The 26,968-nt window shown below is 46.3% G+C and overlaps 1 protein-coding gene across 2 annotated transcripts in view; it reads left to right on the top strand.

Moving 5' to 3' along the window:
• rnf43 (ring finger protein 43) overlaps positions 1–26,968 on the top strand; it is a 73,109-nt gene that overhangs the window by 37,435 nt on the left and 8,706 nt on the right. For both annotated transcript variants that reach the window (XR_013767335.1, XM_079172092.1), the window contains exon 2: positions 9,176–9,289. Coding sequence is in view for 1 of the 2 variants with exons in the window: in XM_079172092.1 (XP_079028218.1) it covers positions 9,176–9,289 (114 nt within the window). In the remaining variant the exon portion in view is untranslated. The remainder of the gene's footprint in view (positions 1–9,175; positions 9,290–26,968) is intronic.

Here is a 26,968-nt window from a genome sequence, read left to right as displayed (position 1 = left end):
GATTGCTTGTAGGGTGGAGCGGAGGGATGGTGGCAGGCAGTGACATCTGTGGAGAAATATGTCTCTCTTCTCTTCTTCTTTCCACGGGATCCTCCTCCCACTGGATTGAATTAGCTGTCGTCTTCCATGACAGAATAGTAGGTAATGACAACTGCACAGTAAAAAAACACTCATCTGAGTAAGTGCGTTTATGGAGTTTTTCCTCTTAAAATGAGACACTGGAGAGACCATTCTAAAGAAGTTGCTTTCTATAGACTCTTTTTGATTTCTTTCCAGGAAAATAAGATTGAAGGATGAACATTGCTACTACTAAAGGTTTTGCAATGTACAATAAGTGTACATATAACTGGAGGACAGATGTGGAATCAGCTGAGGAAAGAGGAAGTCAGTGGGTTAAGTCATTTGTTTTGAGCAGATGGGGAGGATGGGATTTCAGGGAAACTTATTTGCAGCGTTGTGGCCCTCACCCCCGATAATGGAGCATTGCATTTCCCTGCAACCGTTTGTAGTTCATTCACATTTGAATTGTTCACCGGCAGGTGACCCACACCTGCCGCCCTTCTAGTAGACAAGACGACAAACTGCATTATCCTTTACACAGAGCCACGTGTCAGAACTTATATTTCAGTCATCACGCACGATTTTAATAATTTGCCTACTTATAAATCAATTTAAAGCGATACTTTGCATTTGAAAATAGCAGTTACATTATATTTAATGAATGAGCATGATAAAAGAATGTTGAAAATAGAAGAAAATATGATGTTGGGGGGAATGGGGGGAAGTCAGTTGCATATATTTCAAACAATAAATCTGATTCTGATCTCCATTTATCCTTCAAAAAAGTTTTTGTTCTTTTTTTCTTTAAATTCTTATCACATCCCGACATCAAGCAATGAATCAAATGCTATGAACGAAAGAAATAAAAAATCCTGTAGCTGTCTCGTAATAATGATTTTGGGGAAATGGCTTCGAAGGGGAGGCCTGAAGAGACGAGCTCTGTGTTGACGACTTGGCATCTTTCTCGCTAGATTTAACGACTTTTGGAGCGAGTGCTGCTCGCTGCTTTCATTGGAAAACAGTTTGCAGCACTGGGCTGCGTTTTTTCTTTTCTTCAAGATTACCAGCCCTAGCTTTAAATTATTGATTTGAAATGGCATTTTTATTGTTAAACTTCCACATCGGGGCTTTCAGGCTGTCCGTGTCCTCACTCAGGGCTTCATGAACAAAGAAAAAGCTCTTTGGCTGCGTATGTCACCTTTACAGTGGCATCCATTTTCAGCCCTCAAGCTGCATTAAGGGTTTAAAGCTCTATGAGGTTGATTTGAAGAACAAGAGGAAGAGGGAAGGGAGAAAAATGGCTCCCTCTCATGTGCCATCATAAAGTTTGACCCCTCTTCAAGAACAGCATATTGCCAGAGGAGACATGTTAATAGGTGGGTTCAGGAGGAGGGGGGGGGGGCATGGGATTGCATTTCCAAATGAAAGAGGGATGTTAAAAGCACCCCCAGCAGCCTACTGGTTTTTAATTTTATGTGCAACTTGTGTAAAAAAAGGCACCTGTCTCTTGTTAAAGAGAATCACGCTGCAAACCTCCAGCGTCGTCGTCCCTATCTGCAGAGAGTGACGGCAATGTCGGTGAGTCGGCTGGTCCACCACTGAAATATCTCAGCAACCTTTGGATGGCTTCCCATGAAATTTAGTGCAGACATTCGTTGTCCCCAGAGTATGAATCCTACTCGCCTGGTGATCCTCTTTAAGTTTTCTCTTATCTGGTAAAATATCTTATCCTCCGCTGGATGGATTGGTGCATTATTTGGTATACTCACATGGTTTCCAGAACATGCTTCCTGACCTGCGACCTTTCCTCTTGTGCCTCCGTGAGGTTGGCATTTGTGTCATGGAATTGGATGATGATACCCACGATCCCCTCATGATTCATTGTTTGATCGTGATAAAAACTTTGGTGACTTCACTTTGTCCAATACTTAGGTTTTTGATCAAATACCTGCAAAACCAATGGCATTCCCATCAGCCTCGCATTCTGTCCTAATTAGCAGATGTAAAGTGCAATTACTCACGAAGCAAAGTCAATAAGAAGCCCATAATTGACAGTAATTAGGGTACATATTAGCTTCTAACAGACAGCTCGTCCTCCTGCTCCTTTGCCTCATATTTCCCTTTTGTCTGTGTCTTTGTGTCTCTCCTCCTATAATTTGGAGCTCCCTCCCCGTGAATACCCTTCCTCATTCTCCGGGCTAATCTCTTTCCACATAGCTGACCTAAAAGTCTCCCGACCATAAGTGATTGACACGTTGAAAAGTGTGGGTTTTTTTCACTCTGACTGATGTTGTGGAACCCGAGAGAGTCTCGAGAGTGGTCCTGCGGGCCAGGGACGGGCCGGAGGAAGCCTGGAGGACGTGTGGATGAGGCCCCCGTGTCTACGGGGAAGAAGGATCACTGCAATACTAACAAACTGCCGGGTTACCGAGCCACGGACTTGTTATGACAGGGAAGTGCTGTGTTTATGTTCAACTCGGGAGCTTTGAAATGTATAGCGCAGCGCCGGCCCGAGGCTGATGGAGTGGCCCTGGTTGTTGAGCGGTGTGTATGTTTCGGTCTGCGTAGACATGTTTGTGTAAGGCCTCAGGACCTGCGCAGGAAGCGTGGACGGGACGGCTCCATCTTTCTCAAGCGGTTGCCACGGAGATCCGAGTGCGACTATAAGACACGTTGCCCCGTTGAGTGTCTCAGAGTGCTTTGTCACCCGTCACGGGGGGTCATTCTGCTGTGATTTACTGTAGCAGCTATAATGATAATAAAAGGGCCCTAAAATGTGCTTGGTGGAGCTTCAGCAGGGCATGAGATGGTCTCACTGTCACGACAGGCCTTCCTGTGGCCTCATGTACAATCCGCTTCAACTGGTCAGTACTTTATTATAATGCGGTTTGTTGCAACGTCCATAGATTTCAGTTCATTGTCATACTAGTGCTCATGGTTTTAATGTTTTTCTGTGCGCTGCGCGTACTTTGGGCTTCAAATACAATCCAGTGGTGCTCGCTGGGTGTGTCCCTTCTGACTGTCCATTATTTCTCTGCACATTGTGTTGACCTAACTTTTAGAGTGCTCTCACACATGGCATTATAACTCCCCCATTGAGCTCTAAAAGTATTTATTATTACCGATTAAAGTAAAAAAAAAACACAGTTTGGTTCACTTCAACTTTTTCTTCCCTTCTACTAAATGAACAAAAGATGGATGTGCGTGAGAGTTTATCCCCTCGTCGTGGTGCATTCCACCGGTACGAGTGCTCAGCAGCCTGGTTTAACGCCAACAGTCAAGGTCACTCCTTGGCTTCCTTTCCTCAAGACCGACTCCTCGTCCCTCTCCAGGTTCTTTCTCCTCCCTTCGTCTAATCCCTTTTATAGAACAGAGACAGTCTGACGGGCTGGGGAAGCGCTCCTACTTAAAGAAAGCGCCCGGGCAAATTTGGGGCTGGTGGTAATTATTTGGGCCTCATTATGGGATCGCGTTTCCCCCCGAGTCATTCTCCGCGGTAACCGTTACTGGATACGGGGCTGACACTGTCAATAAAGCGAGGGGTGGAAAGATGACACGCCTTTTTGTTTTGACAGGATCCAAAAGCAGTAATGGCTCCCGTTCATTTGCATTTGCAAAGAGAGAGGAGAGGAGAGGAGAGGAGAGGAGAGGAGAGGAGAGGAGAGGAAAGGAAAGGAAAGGAGAGGAAAGGAAAGGAGAGGAGAGGAGAGGAGAGGGCCTCGGAGCCCACTTTTCCAGATGCGGTGACAGAGAAAGACCCTCGGCTCGGCTGACACCGCCCCACCCGGCGTCACTCTCGTATCAGCCTTTCATGTAAATCTACTCAGTGTAGGGTCATGAGAAACTGTTTGATGTGGAGGAGTGCGGTATGAGTATGTGTATCTGTGTCATCTGTGGCACTGAGAGCTGGACCGCACTGTGTGTGTGTGTGTGTGTGTAAGCTAGTGCCGTTTGATTATTGGTCCAAGGACGGATATGACATTTGAGAAAATGCAGCCCCCCCCCCCCCACCCCCACCCCCTCCGAAATAACCGCTAAGACGTCTGCACACACCCCTGCAACCCAGCGCTGAGTGACTCACTCCCCTGCAGGACCACAGAGGGACTTCTTTCGCACAAGTGGATCAGTAGACACACGCTCGCGCACACATTGTACATGTTCACGTGCGAGCACATGCTCGGGTGCCTCTAGCGACCGCGCATAGCTGCGCCCTCGTTCACAGCGCCGGGTGAGCGGGGGGGAGGGTCAGTGTCTCAGCCCGTCCCGTCACCTCAGGCTCCCTCATCCCTCAAACAAATACGTACATTGAGCCAAATCTCAGCAGGGACACACAGTACCTGTTTCCCAGTAACCGGGGGCAACCAGATTCCGATCTCTTTCAACTTTTTTTAACATGCTGTGCCATTGCCCCTTTTGGCAACCTGCCTTTTTTAAAACAAACATTTGCCCTCGCGACAGAATCTCCTGCCAAGTTGAATAAGACAGGGCCTTGATTTACACCCTCAGAGACAGATATAGAAACATTAAATGATGTTGTGATGCCAAATCACTTTCCGTGCATCCGCGTGAGAGAGAATCCAAAGAGAAATTAACTTTGTAATGCTGAGTCTTGCATTACTGCATGAAAGGAATCTAATAATAGGACAGTTATTATGCAAGTAAATACTGCAGGCCATGCTGTTAACTCTGGAAACCCAAAGCTGAAGCCTGGTCTCAATTTCTAAACTCACTGCTATAGCTTCCTTTTTAGCAGCGACTCTTTTCTCACTTTAACAGCCTGTCTGGAAGATTTTGACCCTGTATATTAGTGTGTGTGTGTAGGTGTGTGTGTGTGTGTGGGTGGGTGAATGCACAGAACAGGTGTGTTTTTAAAGGAGTTTCAAGAGAATGAGACAGACAAAGAGACTTCATTAGGTTTTCAGCCCAGACGTGGATGGCTGAGTCACTCGCTGAGGAAGTGAACCCGGGGAATAAATAGTATGTGCTTTTAAGTGTGTGAGTGTGTGTGTGTGTGTGTGTGTGTGCGTGCGCGCCTCCAAGCTCACATGTGGCAGGGCTGATTGAATTCTTCCCTGATGTGCACTCACCTGGCAGGCTTTCCAGGCCTCTGGGCAGAGCTCCATTGAAGAAGCTTGTTTTGCCGTCTTGATTCACACTGTGCGATGGAATAATCACACTGATGCATTTCTTTCATCCCCTGCTAAACCAATCCGCTTCGTTTTGATCATTCCTGTGGAGCCCTGTGACCTGAGCGGCTGGTAATTGAGTGGTGGGCCTTGATGAGAGGTGCACGCTCTTTTTTGCCCCCACACCCCACCCCTCTTAACGCACGCTGACATAACTGCCTGGGCCTGGTTCCCTGCTGGCAGCAGATGAACTAGAAAAAAGCTCTCTTGCTGATTATTGGCAGATGAAAAAAGAAGATCCGCAGGGCTCAGCGAGAGGGGGGAGAGAAAAAAAAAATATTATTGACTTCTCACCGCAGCTACTATTTATTCTCCCCTTTTTTTCTGTCCCTGTATTTGTTTTTGAGGCTGTTAGATGCTTGCCTCAGAGTATTTTTGGGGTAGCCTTTTGATTGAGCTGGAAAGGAATGCCTTTAATCGTGGCTACAAAGGAACCGAGGGACATGTCCCCGTCGGTTTTGCAACAGATCTAGACAGATGAGGAGGAGGAGGAGGCGGAACGGAGGAGTGAGCATTGTTAACAGTCTGTGGGGAGCTGTTTGCGTGCCCTGTGGTTTTCTAGTCCCTGTGAAATGGAGACTCAGTGATTCGGTTTCCCAGGCCCCTCTTCTTTTTTTTTTCTTTCTCAGGGCCGTACAGAAACCAAATGAAGACGTTGCAGTCTGTCCGGTTGTGATTTATAGTCCCAGCGCAGCGTGTTTCTAAGTGGTAGATGGCACCACCGGTGGCACATGGAGAGTGTTCGCAAGCCATCTGATTGCAAGCGGTACGGGCATATTTAAAATAGAAGTTAATGCTCAGTCTCGTCAATGATGCAAAACATAGACAATGTGACCGTTGGAGGTGGTTGCCCTCGGAAGAGCCAGAGGAGAGTGAAACCAGCCGCTCCTTCTGAGCCTCAGCTTTGGGATTATTATCCACTTTATTAGGTATGATTGCACAGTCCCGTGCGTCGACATGTTTAATATCACAACAAGATCCGAACATGACCGACCAAGCCTAAGGATTCAAAAATAAGTGTTGTAATTATTTTTTTGTGGTAAAATCCGATTCTTTTTTTCCAACATTTCCCAGAAACCCTATAGTAAAAGAGAGCAGAGGTCATGGCATCGGGGAAGTGGTGTCATTAAAGGATATTTTTTTTTGTATTTCTTTTTCTTTGTTGAGGGCCAAGTTCAGCTGTAGGCCTCTAATTTGGGCCTAGTAAACGTGGACTGGTAGAGGCAGCTGGCAGCGCAGCATGCGGCCCAGGCCAGGGGTTCATGCCGCCTATAGCTGCCTGGCTTCTATAACGGGGGCTTCTATTCGGGAGACATGAGAGGGTCGGACAACATTATGCAGGGCAAAGTCTTCAATCAGGCTTATTCATTTCCTGTCTCATCTTCAACTAACTTCAGACACATATTCTGGATCTGCTGCTGGGATGGTTTAGTGTCTTTGAGTACTTATCGCCTTGTCTTCAGTACTTTACAGCAGCAGTGGTTCACAACATTTTTTTTGTCTGATGAACCCTCACATATATCTATGAGAAGTAGTGCGCTATGATTACTATATAACCCACGTAATCGTGAGCCGGGACATATTAAAATTCAAGGATGAGGTTGGGATGGATGTACGCGTCAACAAAAACAGGACTTTCACCCAGCAGACTGCTGTTCGTGTCTCGAGCGAAACAAAAAGTCAATATTGACTTACTTTTGTTGCATAACTTACATACTTAAGTAGGTTATGTAATAAACATACTTATTTGTATCCAAACCACAATCTTTTTCCTCAACCTATCAATGTATTTTTGTTGCTTAAACAGGTTCCGCACTGCAGGGGACGGCGCTGGTGCGTTGATAGTTCGTGTTCTTGGACATTCGTAACGAGAATGTATGAAAAAATGTCAAAGAAGATATCATACAAACCGTTCTATAAGGATCAGTTGATCAGCACAAGTACCCCTGACACCACACCTCATGTTACAAATGTGTTTTTTTTACCCTCCCTAACTAGTTTCCTTGCACTCTCAATCATAATGCGTAGCTTTAAGGTATTACACCTGACTCCATTTGGCTAAATGGTTATTGTGACAGTAAAGTCTCTAAAGATCACAATCATACCAATGTGTCATTCTATTCAGACTTTTATTTATTTTTCCCTTAACGCGTGGATATATCTCTTTAATGGAATTTTGATTTATATGCATGTATTTCTAAATGAACTCCCTAACCTCATCACAGGCCCTCTGTCAACTGCAGAACTAGCCCCCGGAGTACCCTGGTAGGTAATCAGTAGGTCATTAATACATTTCTCAGATGGTGCTTGTACAGGAGGCATTTGGCCGGCTGGGTTCCCCGAAGAGTTTTGCCGTTAACACTCACGTCGTATTAATTATTTGTGGTATGTGAATCCACTGCACCGTCCAATCGCTACACACAAGGTGCTCCCCTCCTGTCATCTTTAACCTCCGTGCCCCCCCCTCTCTCTCACTCTCTCTCTCTCACTCTCTCACTCTCACTCTCTCACTCTCTCTCTCTCACTCTCTCACTCTCACTCTCTCTCTCTCTTTGTCTCTCCCTCTCCCTCCCTCCTTGTGACGGACATGCACCAGCCCTTTTGCAGCACATTACGTCAATTCCCCTGGACCGGGGGTGGTGCCAGCTGTTGATGTCACCCGTGGGTCTCTTTTTAATTTAGGGATTTCCGCTGGGTGAGATGAGGGGGAGCCCCATGACCTCAGCCCACAGCCACATGAAGAGGCCCACCGGGGCAGAACCAGGCCGGTGGCAGGACAGGGTGGGACCGCTCTGCTGGGGTGTGGGCAAGCGCCCAGGGTACCGGACTGATCGAGGAGCGCCGCATCGATGCCCTCGTCTCTGCCTTGCGAAGAAAGTGTGTGATGCGCGGGGGGGGTGGTGGTGGTTCAGGAGCGGTTTGCTCCCTTTTGGACTGCCGTGCGATTCCTCGTACCCGTGACAGCATGTCTGTGACTTGCAAACACCGCTGCTATCCCTTGAGCCCTTAAATGCAGCCTTTCAGCAGCTACGATTTTCCTCCCTTTCAGATGGGGATCAAATGTTCCTACCAAAGACTACCTCTCGTTCTTTCAGTCCTCAAGGCTTTGAGTGGGAGTGAACATCGCCGTCCCGTGTAATTGATTTTGCAGGGTGCCAAAGTTTTTTTTCCCCCTCGATATCAACTGTGAACGCTTTAGAGAGGAAACGCCTTCATTGAAGACATAAACGCTTCTAGCCGTCCAGATTGTCTCAAACTTTGTTTTTCTTCGACTTCCTCTCGGTCACATACTGTAGGTTACATGTGTTTTTGTTGTATCAGGATAAATATATTGGATATTGTATGATTGTAGAGGTTAGTGTTTTTTGGGGTTTACAGCTGTGGTTTGATTTTTCCCACCTCTTTACACTTAACTACGATTATTGTTTTTCCAATTCTCTGTTCCTCCTTAAACTGTTGTCATAAAGCTTTAATAGATAAGCATAAAATAATCAAAATGTTATGTTTCAGCTGGCTCTCTTTGGACTATAAGATCCATCAGTGTGCTCAGCTGATTTTGTTTGTAATCATTTACAAAGAAAGAGTCATGTGGCATTCCATAATTAAATCTAATCCCCTGAAATGTGTCAGTACTTGTAAGACGCACCAAATATTACGAGTTGTTACTGTGGATGTTACCTTTGATACATCGGTGTGATTGGGTGGAGAGACTGTGGATGAGCTGTTTGTGTACCTGCGACATTCATGCTTCTTGCACGTCTCACGAGGGCTTCACACATCAAACAAATGTATTCCTCTACACCAGAAAAAACCCCACCAGACACATCTGCATTGCTGTTAACTTCCGATATTTCCGAGTGATTATTTTCCTGTCCTCGTGTGAGATGATGACCTCTTTCTCTCTCTCTCTCTCTCTTTATTTTTTGCAGTATCACCCTCTGTCTCTGTGCAACACAAGCGAGGATGAACGACAAGAAAGTGACTTCATCACCATTGTCAAACTGGAGCACAGGGTACCCCGCTGTCTGCCGCTGCTCGATAAGGTACGGAACACACACACACACACACACACACACACACACACACACACACACCTTGAAAATGCTTCCCGCCCTGAGAAACTCCCCTCTCTGTGACCCCTTCCCCTCTCAGACATGCCAGCAGACAGATATTCCCTCTTGCCATCATGTCTTCTCTCCGGTACCCCGTTTCCGCTCTTGGATTTAGCCCTTTTAAAGAGAAGATGGTTTTAGAGGGAACTATTTGGCAGGCGCTTAATGTTTTGTTCGGGACAGTGATCTTTCAGAGCGAGGGCTTGGACGGGAGGGGGTGGGCTTAGCTCGGCGCTGCTATGTAGCAAGTGGCAGTGAGCCCTGGCTTTGGATGTAAGGCTTTTTCAAGCCCCAGCTGTCACTGGTCCGATCCCAGCCAGCCGGCCGGCCAGCCAGCCAGAACCAGACACTCTGCTTCCCTCTAATATGAACGCAGCCGGAGCTCCGTGGATTCCGCCCACGATGGTTTAGATGTATGTGCGACTGACCTAAATCTCCCTTGTGTTTAAGTATCCTGCCATACACACTGGCTGGCGTAGCCTAACTTTAAAAAAAAAGTGTGATTCAAAACTGCTGCTATTTTTTCCCCCCTCGTTTTTTTTCAAGTGGTGACAAATTAGCAGGCAGGAGTATAGTTAGGCGACTGCCTTTTTTTAGCCTGTGTTTTCTTTTCCCCTAATTTAAAGCCATGTTTAGGAGCTGCCCGCCGTGGCGACGATGTAGAGACATTCCCACACTTCCCCCTCCTGTTGCTCCTCAAGCAGGCCGAAGGGGGGTGGTGATGGTGATGGTGGTGGTGATGGTGGTGGTGGTGGGGGGGGGGGGGGGGTTGTCACTCAAGGCCGACTCCAGAAAACAGTTCTGATTAAAGCCTTAATGGCAACACTATGTTGTCCCATAAACAAAACACGGTCTCTCCCCCATGCAAAAGTACCCTGGAACAAAAGGCTGTTGCTTCCGAGTGCTTTCTCCCTCCCTGCAGATCTCCTTTGAAATCAGGAGAAGTGAAGGGGGGAGGGAGGGGGGAGGGAGGGGGGGGGATCTCTCTTGTTGTTTTGGTCGACTGGAAAGTATGTGTTGCAGTAAACTCCGCTCCAGCCACCTGCATCCTCGCTTCCGTAGCGAGATTCAAAGCTTTTCGGTCGTGGTGGATTTATTGGGGGGGGGGGATTCATCGTGCAGCTGTTGAAGAGTTTGGCCTTTCGAGGAGGATGAATCAGACTGCTTGGGATGTGCGGTGCTGGGCCAGCCGTGGTCTCTGGATGGGACTTGTTTACAGTTTAGTCTGACTGCAGCCCGCCCCGCTGATCTATAGATACCTCGACGGCCACAGAGGGTTCGTGTTGCACCGCGCACACTCGGAATAGACTGCAAACCAAACAAAGTGAGCCTCCAAACCTTCAGGGATAAGGTTTCATTGTTGTCCTTTGTTTTTATTTTGGTTTGCAGAGGTTTCCACCCTCGTCATCGTGAACATGGGAGATTCCTTTGCTTAATTAGTCTGTGCCGTCTCTCGCCATTCGCTTCACCGAATGGATCCCACAGCACCCCAGAAGTTTATCTCTGAGGATGTCTGTGCCGCGGGACGTCTTCAAATGAAAAGGAAACGCTTTCTGCAGACACCCTCGATGAGAAGTTGTGCATTTAATCATCGCCCTCTCCTGGTGCATTCCGCGCTACTGGCAACCTCTCACCCACATTCACATATTTGCATGAAATGAGCAGGATTCGTACGTAGAAGTGCTGCTACTCCAACTTTGAAGTGGAAGTTTCTAATAATCCTATGATGCGGTCAATCTTAGAAGGATATTGTTCAACACACACAAGTTGAATTCCAGAAATAAATATTATAAAACCTGTAGCAAGCTAAATGTAATAACATATGGGAAGCAATAAATTATACTTACTTACTATAGTAATATTTTTCTTATTTATAATATTGTTGATTGTGATGGGGTCCCCCTTTTATTTATTTTTACCCCTGGCCTCGATTTAGGCCACACCTTGGCAGATATATATTTTTTGTAATTATTTGGGGGTTATTTTATGCTTTTATGTGCCTTTATTTATTTATACATGTTCTTCAGGGCCCATGTGGTCTGTGCCCTAACCACTCGGCCGACCCGATTTCTTTTTACACACCTTTACATGGTCAACTTTGAATAGTCTAGAATAAGACTTCCAACCGATCCGTGTTTCCGTTATACAGCTCTCTCTATGTAGTTGCCTGAATCAAAAACCCTCCACCGCTCCTGTGGTTTTGCATCATTACACAACACAACACAAGCGGAGGCCACGGCCTTCCTCTGCCAGCATGTCGTGCTAGAAGTGATCCGTCTGCTGCCCGCTAGCCAGCCTGGCTTTTGCTGTTTACACCAAAGCCCTGGAAAGGTTTCTCGAGCTAAGTCACGGAGCGACACATGACTCGATGAGAAAAGGCATCGCAGTGGGTGCTCAGTAGTGCTCAGTAGTGCTACTGTAAACGCCACGCGGGGCTGTAATCTGTGCTCTTGGAGACACCGAGCTGACTTTTCCCCCTAAGAATCCACGTTTTTTTTTTGTGCAAACAGCGAGCTTTTACAGTGATCGAGTCTTCGGCCCGTGTCTCAACTTGTTGACTCTCACAGAAAGCCTCGCTTATTGATTCTGCTCCTCTCAGATGAAAAGGGTTACGGCCTGATTGTGCAGTAATCCTGTTTAAACGCTCTAACTCACTACATGTGCATGTGTGTGTGTGCGCCTACTTTATGTGTGTATTACTTCAAATGTGCCTTCCAAATTTGTCCTCTATCCGGTACAAATGTGGCCACTTTGTGAGGAGGCGGATCCAAAAGACGGTGTCAGTCTCAGGGATCGACAGGCCAACGGCACTGATGGTGCATGCGTGGTATTTGTGATGTCATAACAGTATATGACCGTCAAATTGATCATAATTCAATTCAGCTAAACTTTGGTGTAATTACTTTTAAAGCAAGACAGTTGCTGGCATCCATCTAATACTAAAGGCGTGATAGTGTTAAGACCAGGTTTTCCAAAGAAGTAGTTTTAGCTATAACTGTTCCTTATCAACTGGGTTTATATATACACAGTATTTATATATATATATGGAGCAGTCCCTGCCCTGCAAAAAGTTATTCCCCATTTGATTAACCATTTGATTTACTGTTTCAAAGTTATCTTAAAGCTAATTGCAGTCCTAAACATGAGCATGCCCAATAGCAAATGTTTAGTGGGATGAATAGGGAATATACTTATTAAGTTGAAATATACTACTATTTGAAATATATTAGGTTTAATATCTTCTTTTTGTAAAAGCTTTTCTCTTTTCCAAATTGATTGGAGGTCAAATGCATAAAGATTTTTATTTCTACACTCTTTTTTTTCACATTTTCGTTATCTAACTGATGAACTATATATTTCTTTACTGAGAAACAACAGCCACCAGCAGAACAGATCACGTAAATGTAACAACTACTGCAGCAGTAGAACGGGTAACTACAGGATGGATAATAATACAAATACTTTGCTCTGCACAAGTCCTGAAAACCGGTCCGAATGGTGGAGTCCGTCCTCTAGTGTGGTCTAAACTTTCAGGCCAGGAAGAGCCGTCCCAGTGACAGGAAGTGGTTGAAAACAAGGGAAGCCCATTGAAGGGAGGAATAAATCACGGCCCTCATGACAATGTTTTTGTCTCCTTGTGTCTGATCGTCTGTAGGGGGTGACACTGACCTCAGGCCATCCCCGCCTGCTGTTTTCTTTAGCAAAGACAGGGGCTGGAAATGCAATGGCAACTGCCTTTGGCTGCTTGTCCTCCAGTAGCCGAGTCCAACGTCTCCAGTTCATCAGAGACGAGTGGAGCAGGAGGAGCACAGGGGAACATCTGGAAAAAGGGGAATATTTCAGCTTTTGAGAAGTAAATGCAAAAAGCAGCAGGTACACAATGGACATTTTGGCTAGTATGAAATGCATCAGTGTTAGCAGACTTCTGGGTTTCGCTTTGATTTCTCTCCCAAGGAAATTCATTATTTGCTCGTCTCTGCCAGACAGTTGCACGATTGTCTTCAAAGGGATGAACTATAACTTTCTGTTTCTTTCTATTAGTCAAAGTTGGACTCTTTGCAAGGGACCATGCACCTCTGGAACCACTGCATGCACCTTAGAGGACTCTTTTTACCTTTTGAAGCGCACAAAACACACACCACAGTCTTGTTCCTGTTTTCAATATGAGAGAAACTGTAAACCGCTGCAGAAGAAGTTTGAAAACCGTGCAGCGACGTTTCCAAATCTGTTTTTCAGCCCTCTGAGCAACAAGCCCCGTCTTCCTGTCACAGTCCTTCTGCTCTTTGTCAGGTTCACGCTGCTGTTATCATCTCATGTTGAACACCACAGCTTCAAAAGTGATGTGGAAGTAGCTTTGGGCTTATTTCTCCCCTTTCCTATCAAGCGGCCGCGTGGCCGCATCACATATTTCTCCTGCTTTTAACTGCTTTAAGGATATTTTCCTCCATTGGCACCATATGTGTCCTTCTCTCTTTAGAAACGACAAGACTAACTGACCCTCTGTTTGACCCTGACGACTTCTCCCTCCCATTTCCTCTGCTGCTAAAGTTAGCTGCTGTCTTAGTTCGTATCAATGTGAAGAGAACTCAGGAGGAAGTACTCAGCTCTGGATCCAGCAGCCTAATGGCGGCCTTCTGTTCACTCATCATGGCTCATATGGTACCCGTGATGTCACTTGTAATTTGATTAGCCTGTCGTGTTTATTCTGTCTTATATTTTTAAATAGAGGGTGTTGTGACTGTGAGGGTATTTTCCCGAGTCCGCGTCCTCTGTTTCTTGTTCCTTTGATGATGATGCCGATATTAATGGGGAAGCCACTCTCTCAGGGTTTTTGATAAAGCCGAACAATGGGCACTATTGTGAGGCCGTTCCCTGCACAAGCAGGATCACAGTTCAATGTCTTTAAGCCTCGAAGCTTCATTCATACCGTTGACATTTCAAATTCTAAATCAATATTTGAATGCTGCCGCTGCAGAATGAATAAAGGGGAAACTGTGATTACTAGAATTAGATTCCAGCGGTGGCTGTGTGAGATCCAAACAGGATCTCACAAGAAGGGAGAATGATTGAAAAAGAGATAGATGACCACAACAGATTTTTATCTAACCAAATATTCCGCTTCAATTCATAGTTGTTGGCGTTTAGCCTTTTAAAAAACGTTCTCTCTGGTTTGCTGTCCGGCTCGCCGCAATGAAGGTTTAATTAAAACAAAGGATAAATTCTGTAATCTGTGACTAAACTCATTTAATCCAGTAAATTCACTTTATCTGAGGATTTTTGATTCTTTTTGGCGTGATCATGACGTAATAAAATATGACGACAGACTTCTAAGCTTTGTTTGAAAACCTCAATAGAAGTATGAAATGTATAAGAATGACATTCGGTTCAGCCCTGCCGCTCTCCCTACGTATGCATGCGTATGTGTAATAAGGTGAGGAAGGAGCCGTTGTATCATAAATCCACCGACCATGACATAAAACCCATGATAGTGGTCAATCACGACATTTTGGAGGGTAGCACCTTTCTTTCCAACTCAAAACAGTTCGGTTTATGCACACGTCCTCGTAGAATTTATCCCCAAAAAATACTCAAGTGAAGTGCAGAGACGTACTCGGGCAGACCATCCAAAGTGCCGGCTAAGGGTCAACTCAACCTGGAGCGAAGTTTGAGAGCAAAAAAACGAGCCGTCGGTCGTAATGGATGCTTGTGAAACTGTCTGCTGCGTTAGAAGTCCAAGGACGGGAAAACAGGGTGATAAGTCTTCTGTTGTCGTCACACATTCCCGTGGGACTCAGACAAATAATATTTTGCACAAGGCAGAGCCCTGAGCGAGTGGAATATCATTCAGGTTCCAGCCGCTAAAGGGAACCTCGGGCTGCTGCGTGTTGACCTCGGATTGTTTCTGGGAGGGCCTGTAAACAATTTCACACCAATTTTATGCTCATTAGGTGCAGATGGCTGCTGTATTCATGCTGCACCGTGTTGTTGATGCCGGTGTCCTCCTTTTACCACCTGAGTGCCTGGTAATCGGCGGGAAACCTGAGGTCACCAGCCGGTCGCGGCGCTAATTCAGAGATATGGTGGAATCTGTAGGCGGGGGGGGGGGGGGGGGTACCTAAACTCTACGGCGGTGTACATTTAACACAAGCTCTGTGCAATTGGGGGGAGATTAGCAAGCGTAGGATCAAGCTTTTATCGCTGGGGGAGACCTTTCAGGGCGGGCTTGGCTTCGTGAGGGGCCCGACAACTGAGAGGAGTACTTCAGGTTTCCCTCCTCAATGAGAAAGTGCATTCCTCTTTTTTGTCGCCACTTCAAAAACAAAGTATGTGTGCTTTGCATTTCGCAGTCACTTGTGGGTATTTTTGGAACAGCGGTTTTGGTGACCTTAGTGGGGCACAAAAAGAGAGAATTGAATTGGGTGGAATTAGGTCTCCTTTTGTCTGACTGTGGGGTAGGAAAGTGGGTTGGGGTGCTCAGTGTGAACCTTTTGACCTTTGTGGCAACAGGGTGAATCTACAGAAACGTATGTGGAAGAGGAATTAGAGGTTATATCAACTTAAAGCTGATTGGAGGCTATTGACACTCCATCTATCCATCACATGCCACCCTTGATGGTGCATCTCACCACTGCATTCCTACAGCTACAAACCAACACTAACTGGCCCTATAGGGCCGCTGCAAACACAGCTTAAAGCGAGCGTGCATGTCTTTCAGCTCATTAACAATCAATCACACACAGTTTGAACCTGCGGGTTTACCAGGAGCGGTTGAACCACAGGTTCCAAGGATCACAACACAGTGAGAAGGTCAGACAGGCCCACAGGTCGCAGCTTAACAGATGTCACCTTGACCTGCGGCGTTGTTGTCGTTGGGCTCGGTGCAGCGCTGTCATCACTCCCGCCGACGAGCCGTGACTGATTTGCAGAGGGTGCAGCTTCTCTGCTGCACTCTCTCTCCGCTCATCCCGTCACCTTAAATAGGTGGAAAATTCTCTTGGCCTAAAGGTGCGTGCGTTTCTCCATCTGTCGGGGTATTTTCAGCGCAACACGCCCCGGCTGTGGCTGCAGCTCTCCTCCGCATGTCTTGTCCTCGTTGGGTTTTAATTTTTTTTCCGCCCAGTGCCAGCGTTGCTAAGCTAAACATTGACTCTGAGCTGGAGGCAAAGAAAAAAAAACTGCCCTCCCTCACACGTACGTAAAATGTGGAAGACGTGCTGTTTGCTTTGAGAGGTGGTGTTTTCAGATGCTGGCTCTCTGTTCCCATGTGAATGGCGATTAGCAGCTTGTTGCTCTCCCTTTCTCACGTTTCTGCTCTTCCTTTTTTCTCTCCCCCTCACTGCCATGACACTTTGGGCCGTGTGCTGGCTCTGCATGGTTACTATGGGCATGTTGGGCGAACACAGCCTGCTCCGACTCCGCGGTCCAGATTTCAGCTTGTCGACAGCGTCACCGCAAAACTTTTATGCACAAACAGTGAGATGTCTACAGCGCCGCGCGGTGGGAAGTACCTCTCCAAAATAGAAGCTGTTGGAATATCACCTGCATGTGTGTATGTGTGGATTGCAAAATATGTCCCTCTTAACAAGTTCTAATATTTTGTCCAGCGTCCTGCTTTCCTATAATAAGCTGAGAATTCCCCCATCGTTTCCAGTCTCACTTGTTACAGGCAGGTCCCTACTACACTGTAAATCATCAACCACGAATTTAGTGGACTCAACTAATCTTTTTACACCGAGCATACGTATATGTTTTAATACATTTCAAGTAAATTCTACTTAAAAATTCTAAGTTTTTATTTCACGGGTTTGTTCTGAGATCACATTACTTCACTTGGGTTCGATGTCTGGCACCGTGTTGTTTTGCACAAAGTCGAGACAACTGTAATTATCATAATCGTTATAATTTTAATTGTGTCTTAATTATTAGTATCTTAAATAATTGCCTCCATGAGCTGAAGCTCTTGGTGTTGGTTAAAGGGTCAAATCAGCAAACTACAATAATTAAGGTCCCCTTGTTGTTAAACCCCTTCACCTCAGGCAGTCTGTCCCCTGCACCCCCTTTAACTCTCCAGTGCCCCCTTGGGGACGATGGAACATGATGGAAACTTGCTGTGTGTCTTTAATATGTGCAAAGACAAATGGAAAACAATGCTAGTCGGATCAAAGGTTGATATCAAAAATCATCGTGATAATTCTAATCTAACAACGTAATAGCAGCAGCCTTGCATGTCGTCTTTGAATTAAAAGTGCTATATTTCATATTGAGAGCATTAATATAGCAGCAAACTATTTGCTGTGTGAAGACATAGTGTAGTAACGTCTACCTGTGCAGAGCATGAAGTCCCTCTCCCTCTGTCTGTGTGTGTGTGTGTGTGTGTGTGTGTGTGTGTGTGTGTGTGTGTGTGTGTGTGTGTGTGTGTGTGTGTGTGTGTGTTGTAATCTGACCTTCTCCGTTCTTTGTTGACGTATTCAGACTGCGGCCACACTTGCTTTTCGTGCGTGCGAGTGACCACCACTCTGCACCGCTGTGCGGCGGTAACAGCTAATAACGCCGCCATGACTGACAACATGGTCAAGGAAGTGAGGAAACAAGTGCCTGCTCTGTATCCACTGTTAGCACTGTTAGCTGCGAGCCGCAGTCTCAGCCGCCGCCAGTTGAGAGGCAATAGAAATGCTCCCAATCTCGTGTATGGCACCTTTAAATTGACGTTATTCATGTCAAATGAAGAACTAAGACACAGACTGACTGAACAGTTTGTTGATTCAACTAAAATCAACTAAATTAGCTTATCTCAAATTCATCAAACCTGCGGTTGGTTTTAGTGGCTAATTTAGCGATGCTAATCGCTCAAATGAAGTTCAGTTAACTCGCGTTGTTCAGGCAGCAGGGGAACAGTTTTGAGTTGAACCAGCATTGAATGGTCTACAGTGTACTATCACACAAAATGACCCTTGAAATGAGCAAATTTACACAGAAAACATGGAATTATCTCAGCTGACTGAAACACTAAAGGCTAATCGAGCGAGACTTTCCTGTAAGAGAAAGGAAAGAATATCTTTCACAAGCAATTGTGTGTTTGTCATTTTGCACACACACACATACAAACATGCACAAACACTGAGCTCGTATGTGCGCAGGCCTTCTTATCCGCTCCCTGAGGGCGAGCACGCCACCCTCTCTCGCGGACCCGCTACTGTCATCGGAGAATGCAAAGTGTTTGCGTCTCAAGGGCTTTATATTAGGGCGGCCCATCTCTCACTTGTCACTTCAAAGGGAGCGCGCGGGGGTCAGGGTTTCATCAGGCTGTCGTCGGCGCAGGCAGCCGGAGAAAAATGGTTGCCCTAAAAATAGAACGCCGTGTCATGCTCATAAAGACAGACAGAGACCGGATGATACCATTCGGTGCCAAACTGCTGTTATTAAAATCCCTCCTTCCCAAACACCTTCGACTGGCTGCAAGGGGGGGGGGGGTGGTTGCAGCCACGGTGAGGTGAGGTGGGGATGCACAATGGGTTGGGACAGATTCTGGGAGTGTTGGAGATTTCGTCACACGCAGAAAGAGTTTGTGCATTTCCTTATCAGCTCAGATTTTTGGCATTGCTGGTCAGAGTTCATTCTTGGTTCTCACTCTGCCTGCGGAGCTGAAGATGTTTTTTTCCACAAAGGGATGGCAAATGGAATCATATGATGAGTGCTTAATGGCCCTCCAGTTACAACTGTACTATATCACTGCCTCTCCCCGATGAATGAGGCGTTCATAGGGCAGCGACTTATTATTACTGCTGTATTAGTCCTTTGATCTTCCAGCAGTTTGAACCCTGGAGTTTTGTAGGGGGGGGGGGGGGGGGGGCTTGTCAAAATAGCTCTGCAGATGCGGATCGGGCCTGGTCTTGCCCCGGCTATGGGGGAGAAGGAGAGGCCTGGAGGTGTGCAGAGGCACCCGCGTGCTGGAAAACCTAACTACAGAGGCGTCACACTGCCCGCCCACACACCTTTGACTACATCAAAGAAACGATTATCTCATATTTGTAACATATCGGTTGTATTTTTGTCCTATACGCTCACTGTAGGGTCAATTGAGTTTTGTCTTCACCCCTGGGCCCTGAATGTGAAGGTGCTGGCCTTGAATCCCCCCCGCTCAACAGCCACACGATAAAACACGAGATGTCGTTCTCAGCCAGGACATTCCTCTATTAATGACAAAGGCGACCGGTAAGCCCCGTGGTGAAACATGACGAGGGAGAGGAGAAGGGGAGAGAAAGCAGGAGAGAGTCAAGGGAGGTGAACGGGTTGATTCGGAGGGGCGGGCGGGCGAGGCCAGAGGGCGAGCTGCGCCGGTCCTGTCTGTCTAGTCCTTCAAGGTCACGTCTAACAGGTCAGAAGCAGGACCGTTGACAGGAAAGTTTGTTGCTTTGATTTGACTCTCTCACCTCTCTCTCTCTCTCTCTCTCTCTCTCTCTCTCTCTCTCTCTCTCTCTCTCTCTCTCTCTCTCTCTCTGCCGCTCACATTCTCTTGTGTTTGCCTACCTAATTCTCTTTCCACCCTCCCGTCCTCCATCGGCGCGTCTGGCACGTCCCAGTTCTCATTGTGCAGGCTGAGCCGCTGGCCCTCTTTAAGATCTGCATTAGAATGTTGTTTTTATATAGCAGCAAGCGGAGGCATGTGGAGTCTCTTTTGAACTGCTCGGCAAACAGATGGAGGTTTTCACGCTGCCTTTATGAGATTAAGTGAAACATTCCCATAAAAAACAAAAAAAAAGACATCTCCCCGTGTCCCTCCACCGTCTCACTTTTCTCTTCTTTCCGTCTTCATCTCTGCCTCTTTTACTTTTTTTGTTGTTGTTGTTGGCCCGCCTCAGGCTTGGGCTGGTGAAAGTGAAGTGGAAAGTAGACAGGTTTGTGTTACCAATAACTACTTCCCCAGGCAGGCAAGCTGAGCACCAAGCGTCCCCCCGGAGTTTAGAGCGAGAGTCTTGTGAGTCCGACACTGCAGGCGGAGGGAGCGAGTACTTGTTGGTGTCCTCTGCAGTGTGAACCTGTTTAACTCTGACTCAGGTAGGGTAGTGCCAAGTGCCCCCCTTTGGCTTTTGACAGGGGTTTGACGAAACAGATTCACAGGGCAAACAGTGAGGCTCTACAGTGTGTCATACACTAGGATACAATGAGACTATTTAGACTCAGATTTGCATGGGGCTAATAAGCGTGGTTATTAAAAAGATTTATTCTCTTTTTATTGACCCACATCTCATGAGAAAAGTGTTTTAGAGGCCAGAGAACATCCAGAAAGTCAAACTCTCTACATGTGAACTTCCCCACTAACACCTTTTTGGTGCTGTGTCAACTTTTTAGCCACGCTAGCTTTGTAGCTCTCGAGATGTTGCGGGCGGTCGGTCCACCACTTTCGTCCAGAATGGAAGTATCTCAATAACTATTTGATGGACAGACATTCATTACTCCCTTGACATTTTTCTCTAGCGCCATCGTGAGGTTCACATTTGTGGTTATGAGTGAACAGCAACAACATACGGATTGCAACGAAATTTAGTGCAGACATTCATCTCCCCTCAGGATACATTGTAATCACTTTGATGATTGCTGAACCGTCCTCTAGCGCCATCAGCAGGTTAATCTTTTATTCATCATCTCAAAGCACCACAGTAGCACAGCCTCACAGAGCTGCTAGCATGGTCCGAGACACTTCGTCTTGTTTTTGCTGAAATGTAGTAGAAATATGAATACGAGGTGAAGTGACTCTGAAACATCCACCAAACCTCCTGAAAGAACTTGATTTCCATTAAACGGCAGTGGAATATAACTACGTTTAAATGAGTGCATGTACTGAAAGGAGCGGTGTGTAGGATTTGGCATCTAGCGGTGAGATTGCAGCCAACTGAAAGGAATGAACGGCAGATGGCCGTATCTAGAGCCAGTGTTCTGTTTGTCCATTCCGGGCTACTGTAGAAACATGACGGCCGGCTCTATGAAGAGGACCCACTCCGTACGCTCACTCTCTGGTAAAGAAAATACAAAATTTCAAATAACATATTTTTCTAATTTTCCTATATTCTTATTTGCAGGTGATTGTACACTAAAGAAAATATACTTATTAATATTGTATTCCATTTCTGACAATAGGCCCCCCTAAATACTACACACACTGTACCTTTAAGTACAATTTTAAGCCACTTGTACTTTACTTGAGTATTTTTATTTGTTTCTATCTTACACTTACACTCCGCTACATTTATATAAGGACGTATCGTACTTTTCATACCACCGTGTTCGTTCGGCAGCTATAGCAATTAGACTCAACACTGCGGGTTACGAGTCTTAATTCAACACCTCTTATAAATGTTAAAAAAGCCAACAATATATAAAACCACTGTCAACATTGTGCTTACAAGTAATAGATGAAACGCATGGCTTTTACTTCCTACATGATGGTATTGCTACTTTGATTACTACAGTGATAACAGTGATGTGCAGTAATCTACAGTCAGAATGTCATGCACAGTAGTAATCTAGCAAAGGGGTGATTTTTTTTTATATCTTATTTGTGTCTAGGTTTACCTCATGAACAGACAGTGTGTGTGTTAAATTGTCACTGTGCTGGTTGTGTGTGTGTGTGTGTGTGTGTGTGTGTGTGTGTGTGTGTGTGTGTGTGTGTGTGTGTGTATTTGCACTGCAGAAAGACACGGCTTACTGCACGGCCTGTTCCAAGAACGAATTCCTGGAGGCTTACAAGAGCTGTTGAATGAGATGGAGGGCTCAGGGCAGGAATGATGGGAGGGAAGGAGAGGAGGGAGGCTGCTCTACGCTGTAGGAGGATTGTCAGGCTCTCACTTACAGGCCTGATTAAATAACAGGATGCTTTATGAAAACAAGAACATTATCTGCCTCTTAAAAGGCCGGGAAAGGCCCTCTAATTGGCTTCCCTCAAGTTTCGGTGATGCCGCCCGTCGCTAAAGAGAAGAAAAAAAAGAATCCTCCGCCATACCCCGGCCACAGACTGGGAGAAATTATGCAGGACACTTTCTCTCCGTCCTCTAGTTATACTCTCATCACTGCCATAGGAATGTATCAACATACCGATACGGAGCCTACAAAACACGGTGTCTTCTTCCACTCAAAGGAGGATTATTCCGAGCTGAATCTCTTGATTGAGTGCGATACAAACAATAAAGAGATAGTGGCTCCTCTGTGGGATCGGGCAGGTTTTATATGTGAAAAAGAAGAGCCCTCTAGATGTTTGGAGGAGTGTGAAGAAAGCGTCAGAGGTGGCGTTTGGCATGTTTGGGATCTAACCCTCCCTCTTTACATCTCTTTTCCTGCCTCGTAACTCAGGTGGTTTACTTAATTATACTTATTACAGTCAGGAACTCCTGTGATTAACGGATCTCGACAGTTTGAGCTGTAATTAATTTCAGAAGTATTTCACATGCTTACACAGCCATAGTTGTTTGTAGAGATGCGCTTTGCTGCAGCAGTCAGTGTTGGTGAATGTTGGGTAAAAAACAGGACAATGTGAATAAATACGGCGTTGTTTTCACACCGGTGAGATGCTGGGCGACAGATTCTCTTTCTTTTACCTTCTCACTGATCCACGCTGTCTGTTTCCCTCTGATTTCAGTCTCCATGCTAAGCTAAGATAACCATTTCCTGGCTCTATAGCTATATATTATCATGCAGATGTGATCTTATTCTTTTTTACACTCATCGGGAAAGCGAACAAGCTTATTTCCGCAAATGTCGAGATTGGCACAGCTTCTCCGTCTTGAAAATCACAGTACTTTCTTTTCCTTTCCTTCTTGACATGTTTTACTGGCTGTGAAACCTCCCCCGTGCCCGGGCATCGGGCTGGGCTGGGTTTAGGAAGTGAAACGGGAGGTCACGTGGTGGCGTGTGTGCGATCGAGTGGAGCCTCTGGGCTCCATCACTGGCAGCCACATCAGTCTCATCTGTCCTTGATGTTTCGCAGGACGTGTTTAGCAGGTGACAGCGTATCAGATGACATCGGTCTCTCTCTCTCTCTCTCGCTCTCTCTCTCTTTCTCTCTCTCTCTCTCTCTCTCTCTCTCTCTCTCTCTCTTCGCCTTTCTAATGCGTGTCCCGGTGTAGCCGGGGCCTGCTAAGGAGATGGGGGCGAGGGACGAGGGGAGTGCAGAGCGGAGGAAGAAGGAGGGCGGGCTGAGCTTTAATGCTATTTGTTCCCTCGATGACCTCTCTAACCTCCAGACAGGCAGATCGGGTTCATAACTTTTTCCAGTGTCTCTCTTGCTTCACTGCACGAGAAAAGTGGCCGAGCCCAGCTTCTGGATTTAGTGTTTCTGTGTGTGTGTGTGTGTGTGTGTGTGTGTGTGTGTGTGTGTGTGTGTGTGTGTGTGTGTGTGTGTGTGTGTGTGTGTGTGTGTGTGTGTGTGTGTGTGTGTGTGTGTGTGTGTGTGTGTGTGTGTGTGTGTGTGTGTGTGTGTGTTACAGAATGAATGGAAGTTATAAGATGGAGGAGGAGGAGGAGTAGTGTGTGTATGTCTCTGTGATTCAGACCCACCCCCTCGGGCTCAATACTTTTCCTGAGAGCGTAGAATCTGCTCACCTGCCCTGGCATGCCCGCCCGGCCCCTCCAGCACCCCCCCCCCCCTCCTCCTCCTCCTCCTCCTCCTCCTCCTCCTCCTCCTCCTCTTCATACATTACTCGCCCCCTCCAGCGGCCCCACATCAAAGTACCCCTGTGAGTAATGGATACCCAGCAGGGCCACACCCTTCCCTCCTCCAAACCAACTCAACTGCCGCTCAGCCAGTGGCGAGCACCCGGCAATCACACAGCACACACACACACACACACACACGGAGCAGTTATTCACACACAATTAGACCTAAATAGACAGCTTTAAAGTAAAGTAAACAATATTTAAAGCAAAGCTGTGCATTTCAGCATTGATGGAAGTGCACCAGGAGAGAAGAAGCAGAAGGAATGTAGTCACGAGGAGAACTTCAACTTTCCCGTCTCTTTTATAATATTGCTCCATGCGTTCAAGATGAATTGTCTAATATTTGTTAAGAAAAATAAATGATTACATACATTTTATTTGCTACACTGGCAGTGTGGACATCTGTCCATATAACTGTCCAATCATCCACCGCTTTGGTCCAAATATCTCAGTAACCATTGGATGAATCGCCATTTAAATTTGAACAGATATTCATGGTCCCCAGACTGGACGTGGTCCCCTCTGACTTTGCATCCAGCTGACCAGCCACCTGCAAAAAGCAAAAGACATTCCCATCAGCCTCAGCTGTACTTTGTGTTCACTGTTAAGTATCAAATGTTTAGCATGCTATCACGCTAAACCTAGTCGAAGAACACCGTAAACACAACCTCCATCAACTATCTACCGCGGATGATTTGGATGTCTGTGCTCGCATCATATGACAAGTAAACTGACCAGCGGGAAAATCTCCAAACTATTATTTTAATACTTAAATGGCATGTCCAGTTAAACTCAATCTCAATACCGTCCACTCAGACTGCACCTGTCTCACCTGCACCCCCCTTCCACCCCCCATCCATCCCCACCCCTATCCCCAAGTATTTCACCACCAGTCTCGCCCCCGTCTGCTCCTCATTTAGCGACGTCCCAGTGCTTCGGTAATGGTTCCAGTGTGCCGGGCCAGTCAGGAGAAATGACAGAGCAGAGAGTCGGCCTCAGACCTGCAGGCCGGAGCTCTGTGCTCTGTCATTAGACACTTTAATGCAGCAGCACCACAGCCTGCTCGCCTCACTCCTCTCCCGCCCTTCTCTGTTTTTTTTCTTCCCTCTACCTCGTTCACTCTCACCCCTCATTCCCACACATATTATTCCATGGTGTAATTTACCCATGCAATGAATGATGTGGATAGTCACGCCGAGCAGAAGAAGTTAGATTGAGTTAAATGGAGTCTGGTGCCGTGCTTTAAAGACGCATGAAGGGTTATGGGAGACCGAGGGAGAGCAACACCATGCAGGTTTATGGCAGTGGGTTAGGGAGCGTGTGGTGGTGTGTAATTAACAGCAGCAACCATGCTCACTAATTAGCTATTAGGTTGAGGTCTTACTTGCTGGTTGCGCTGATAAAAATGTCATTTAGTCATAGTAAATAAATCACAATAAAAACATTTGCTTCTCAACTAAGAGAAATGATTTAATTTGGTTCCAATTCAAAACAACTTTTTTGAAAGAATTTAAATTGTGTTCTCTGTCCTGCCTTGTTCTGTATTGTTTTGCAGAAATTCATTTTTAGGAAATTCCTGAAACAAGCGAAACGCCGGCCACTTCTGGAACAAGTCAAATCATCTCACTCCATTGGCAGATTTATTCTGGTATATGGAAGAAAAATGGATGGCTCTTTATGAGAATAAATGAGCCAGACATGCTGTTGCCGGGCCGGTCGTCTTTGCTGCCCCTTTAACACACAGATTTAAATCAAATGTGCTGTCAAAGGTCAAAGGTTATGAAGCCACTGGGTCACACTTGGACTCTGAATATAGTTCTGTAATCATAGATGTTCAACTAATATAGCAGATGTTTCTCCGTGGCGGGACTGAATGTGTCTATGTGTGTGTAATATATTGTCATTCTTGGCCCCTCCCTTTTCCCTCCGTTACGTTGGAACATGGCTGCAGATGAAGGGGATTCGCCCTCTGGGGTCGATTTTGGCCCGGCGGTGCCACCCCCACCACATTAAACCGCATGACAAACACAGACGTTAACAGGCGAGGCGATCTTGTCTGACGATGGAAAAACCTCGGTGCGACCCCTGAAATGAGAACACGCTGTGATGCCAGGCCTGGCTCGCAGGCTGCACTTCACCAGGGATGTAAACACACAGCGCTGGCTGGCCCTCGAGCAGAGGCCACCCAATGCTGACAAAAAGGTCTCATGACAAGGTCTGCTCTTTTTACGTAGGTTTTGAGTGTGTCCACAACAGAGAGGCCCTTGAGGCAGATTTGTGGTATTGGGCCATAAAGATAAACTTGACTTGACTGGACCGAAAAAATGACAAAATGAGTCCTATGGCCTCATGCTGTGCAGTGATTGTTTTTATTCTCCATGCTAGCAGCGTGGGTATATGGATAGCAATCTATCCATCCGTCATTCATGGTCCCCAGACTGAACATGGTCCCATCAGACGTTACGGTTGAGGGTGACACAGCTTCAAAACAGAAACGGAAACAGAAAGAAACGAGCATCGAATGCTTTGGACTTCTTCTTGCTTCACTTTTTGCTAAAATGTAATTGTCAGTGTCGGTCCGAAAGTCGCAGCTTGATGTGCATCATGGCATGTGCATTCCTTTTTGGAAATGTTCTCGTAGTAATTGTAAGATGCAGATATACATTTGCATATGACACAGTAAAAAAAAAGAAATAGGTCATCTGTGCTGAATGCTGAATCATCACAGTGCCTCTTTCTGTCTCTTTGCCCTCAGGTGTGTTTATGTTTGTGACAGCTCTCCGCTACCTGCTGCTCCTCCTGACTTCACCCTCTGTCGAAATCCAAACAGAGTCAAAGGCAGACTCTTGTTTGTTACTTTTTCAGCCGATGACGTCCTCCCTCTGCGAACCGCAGTCGTTTCCG

The sequence above is a fragment of the Pholis gunnellus genome, assembly GCF_910591455.1.
Source record: "Pholis gunnellus genome assembly, chromosome: 13".
NCBI lineage: Eukaryota > Metazoa > Chordata > Actinopteri > Perciformes > Pholidae > Pholis > Pholis gunnellus.
The sequence above is the reverse complement of the archived record's forward strand: the minus strand, read 5'-3'. Positions and strand labels throughout refer to the sequence as shown.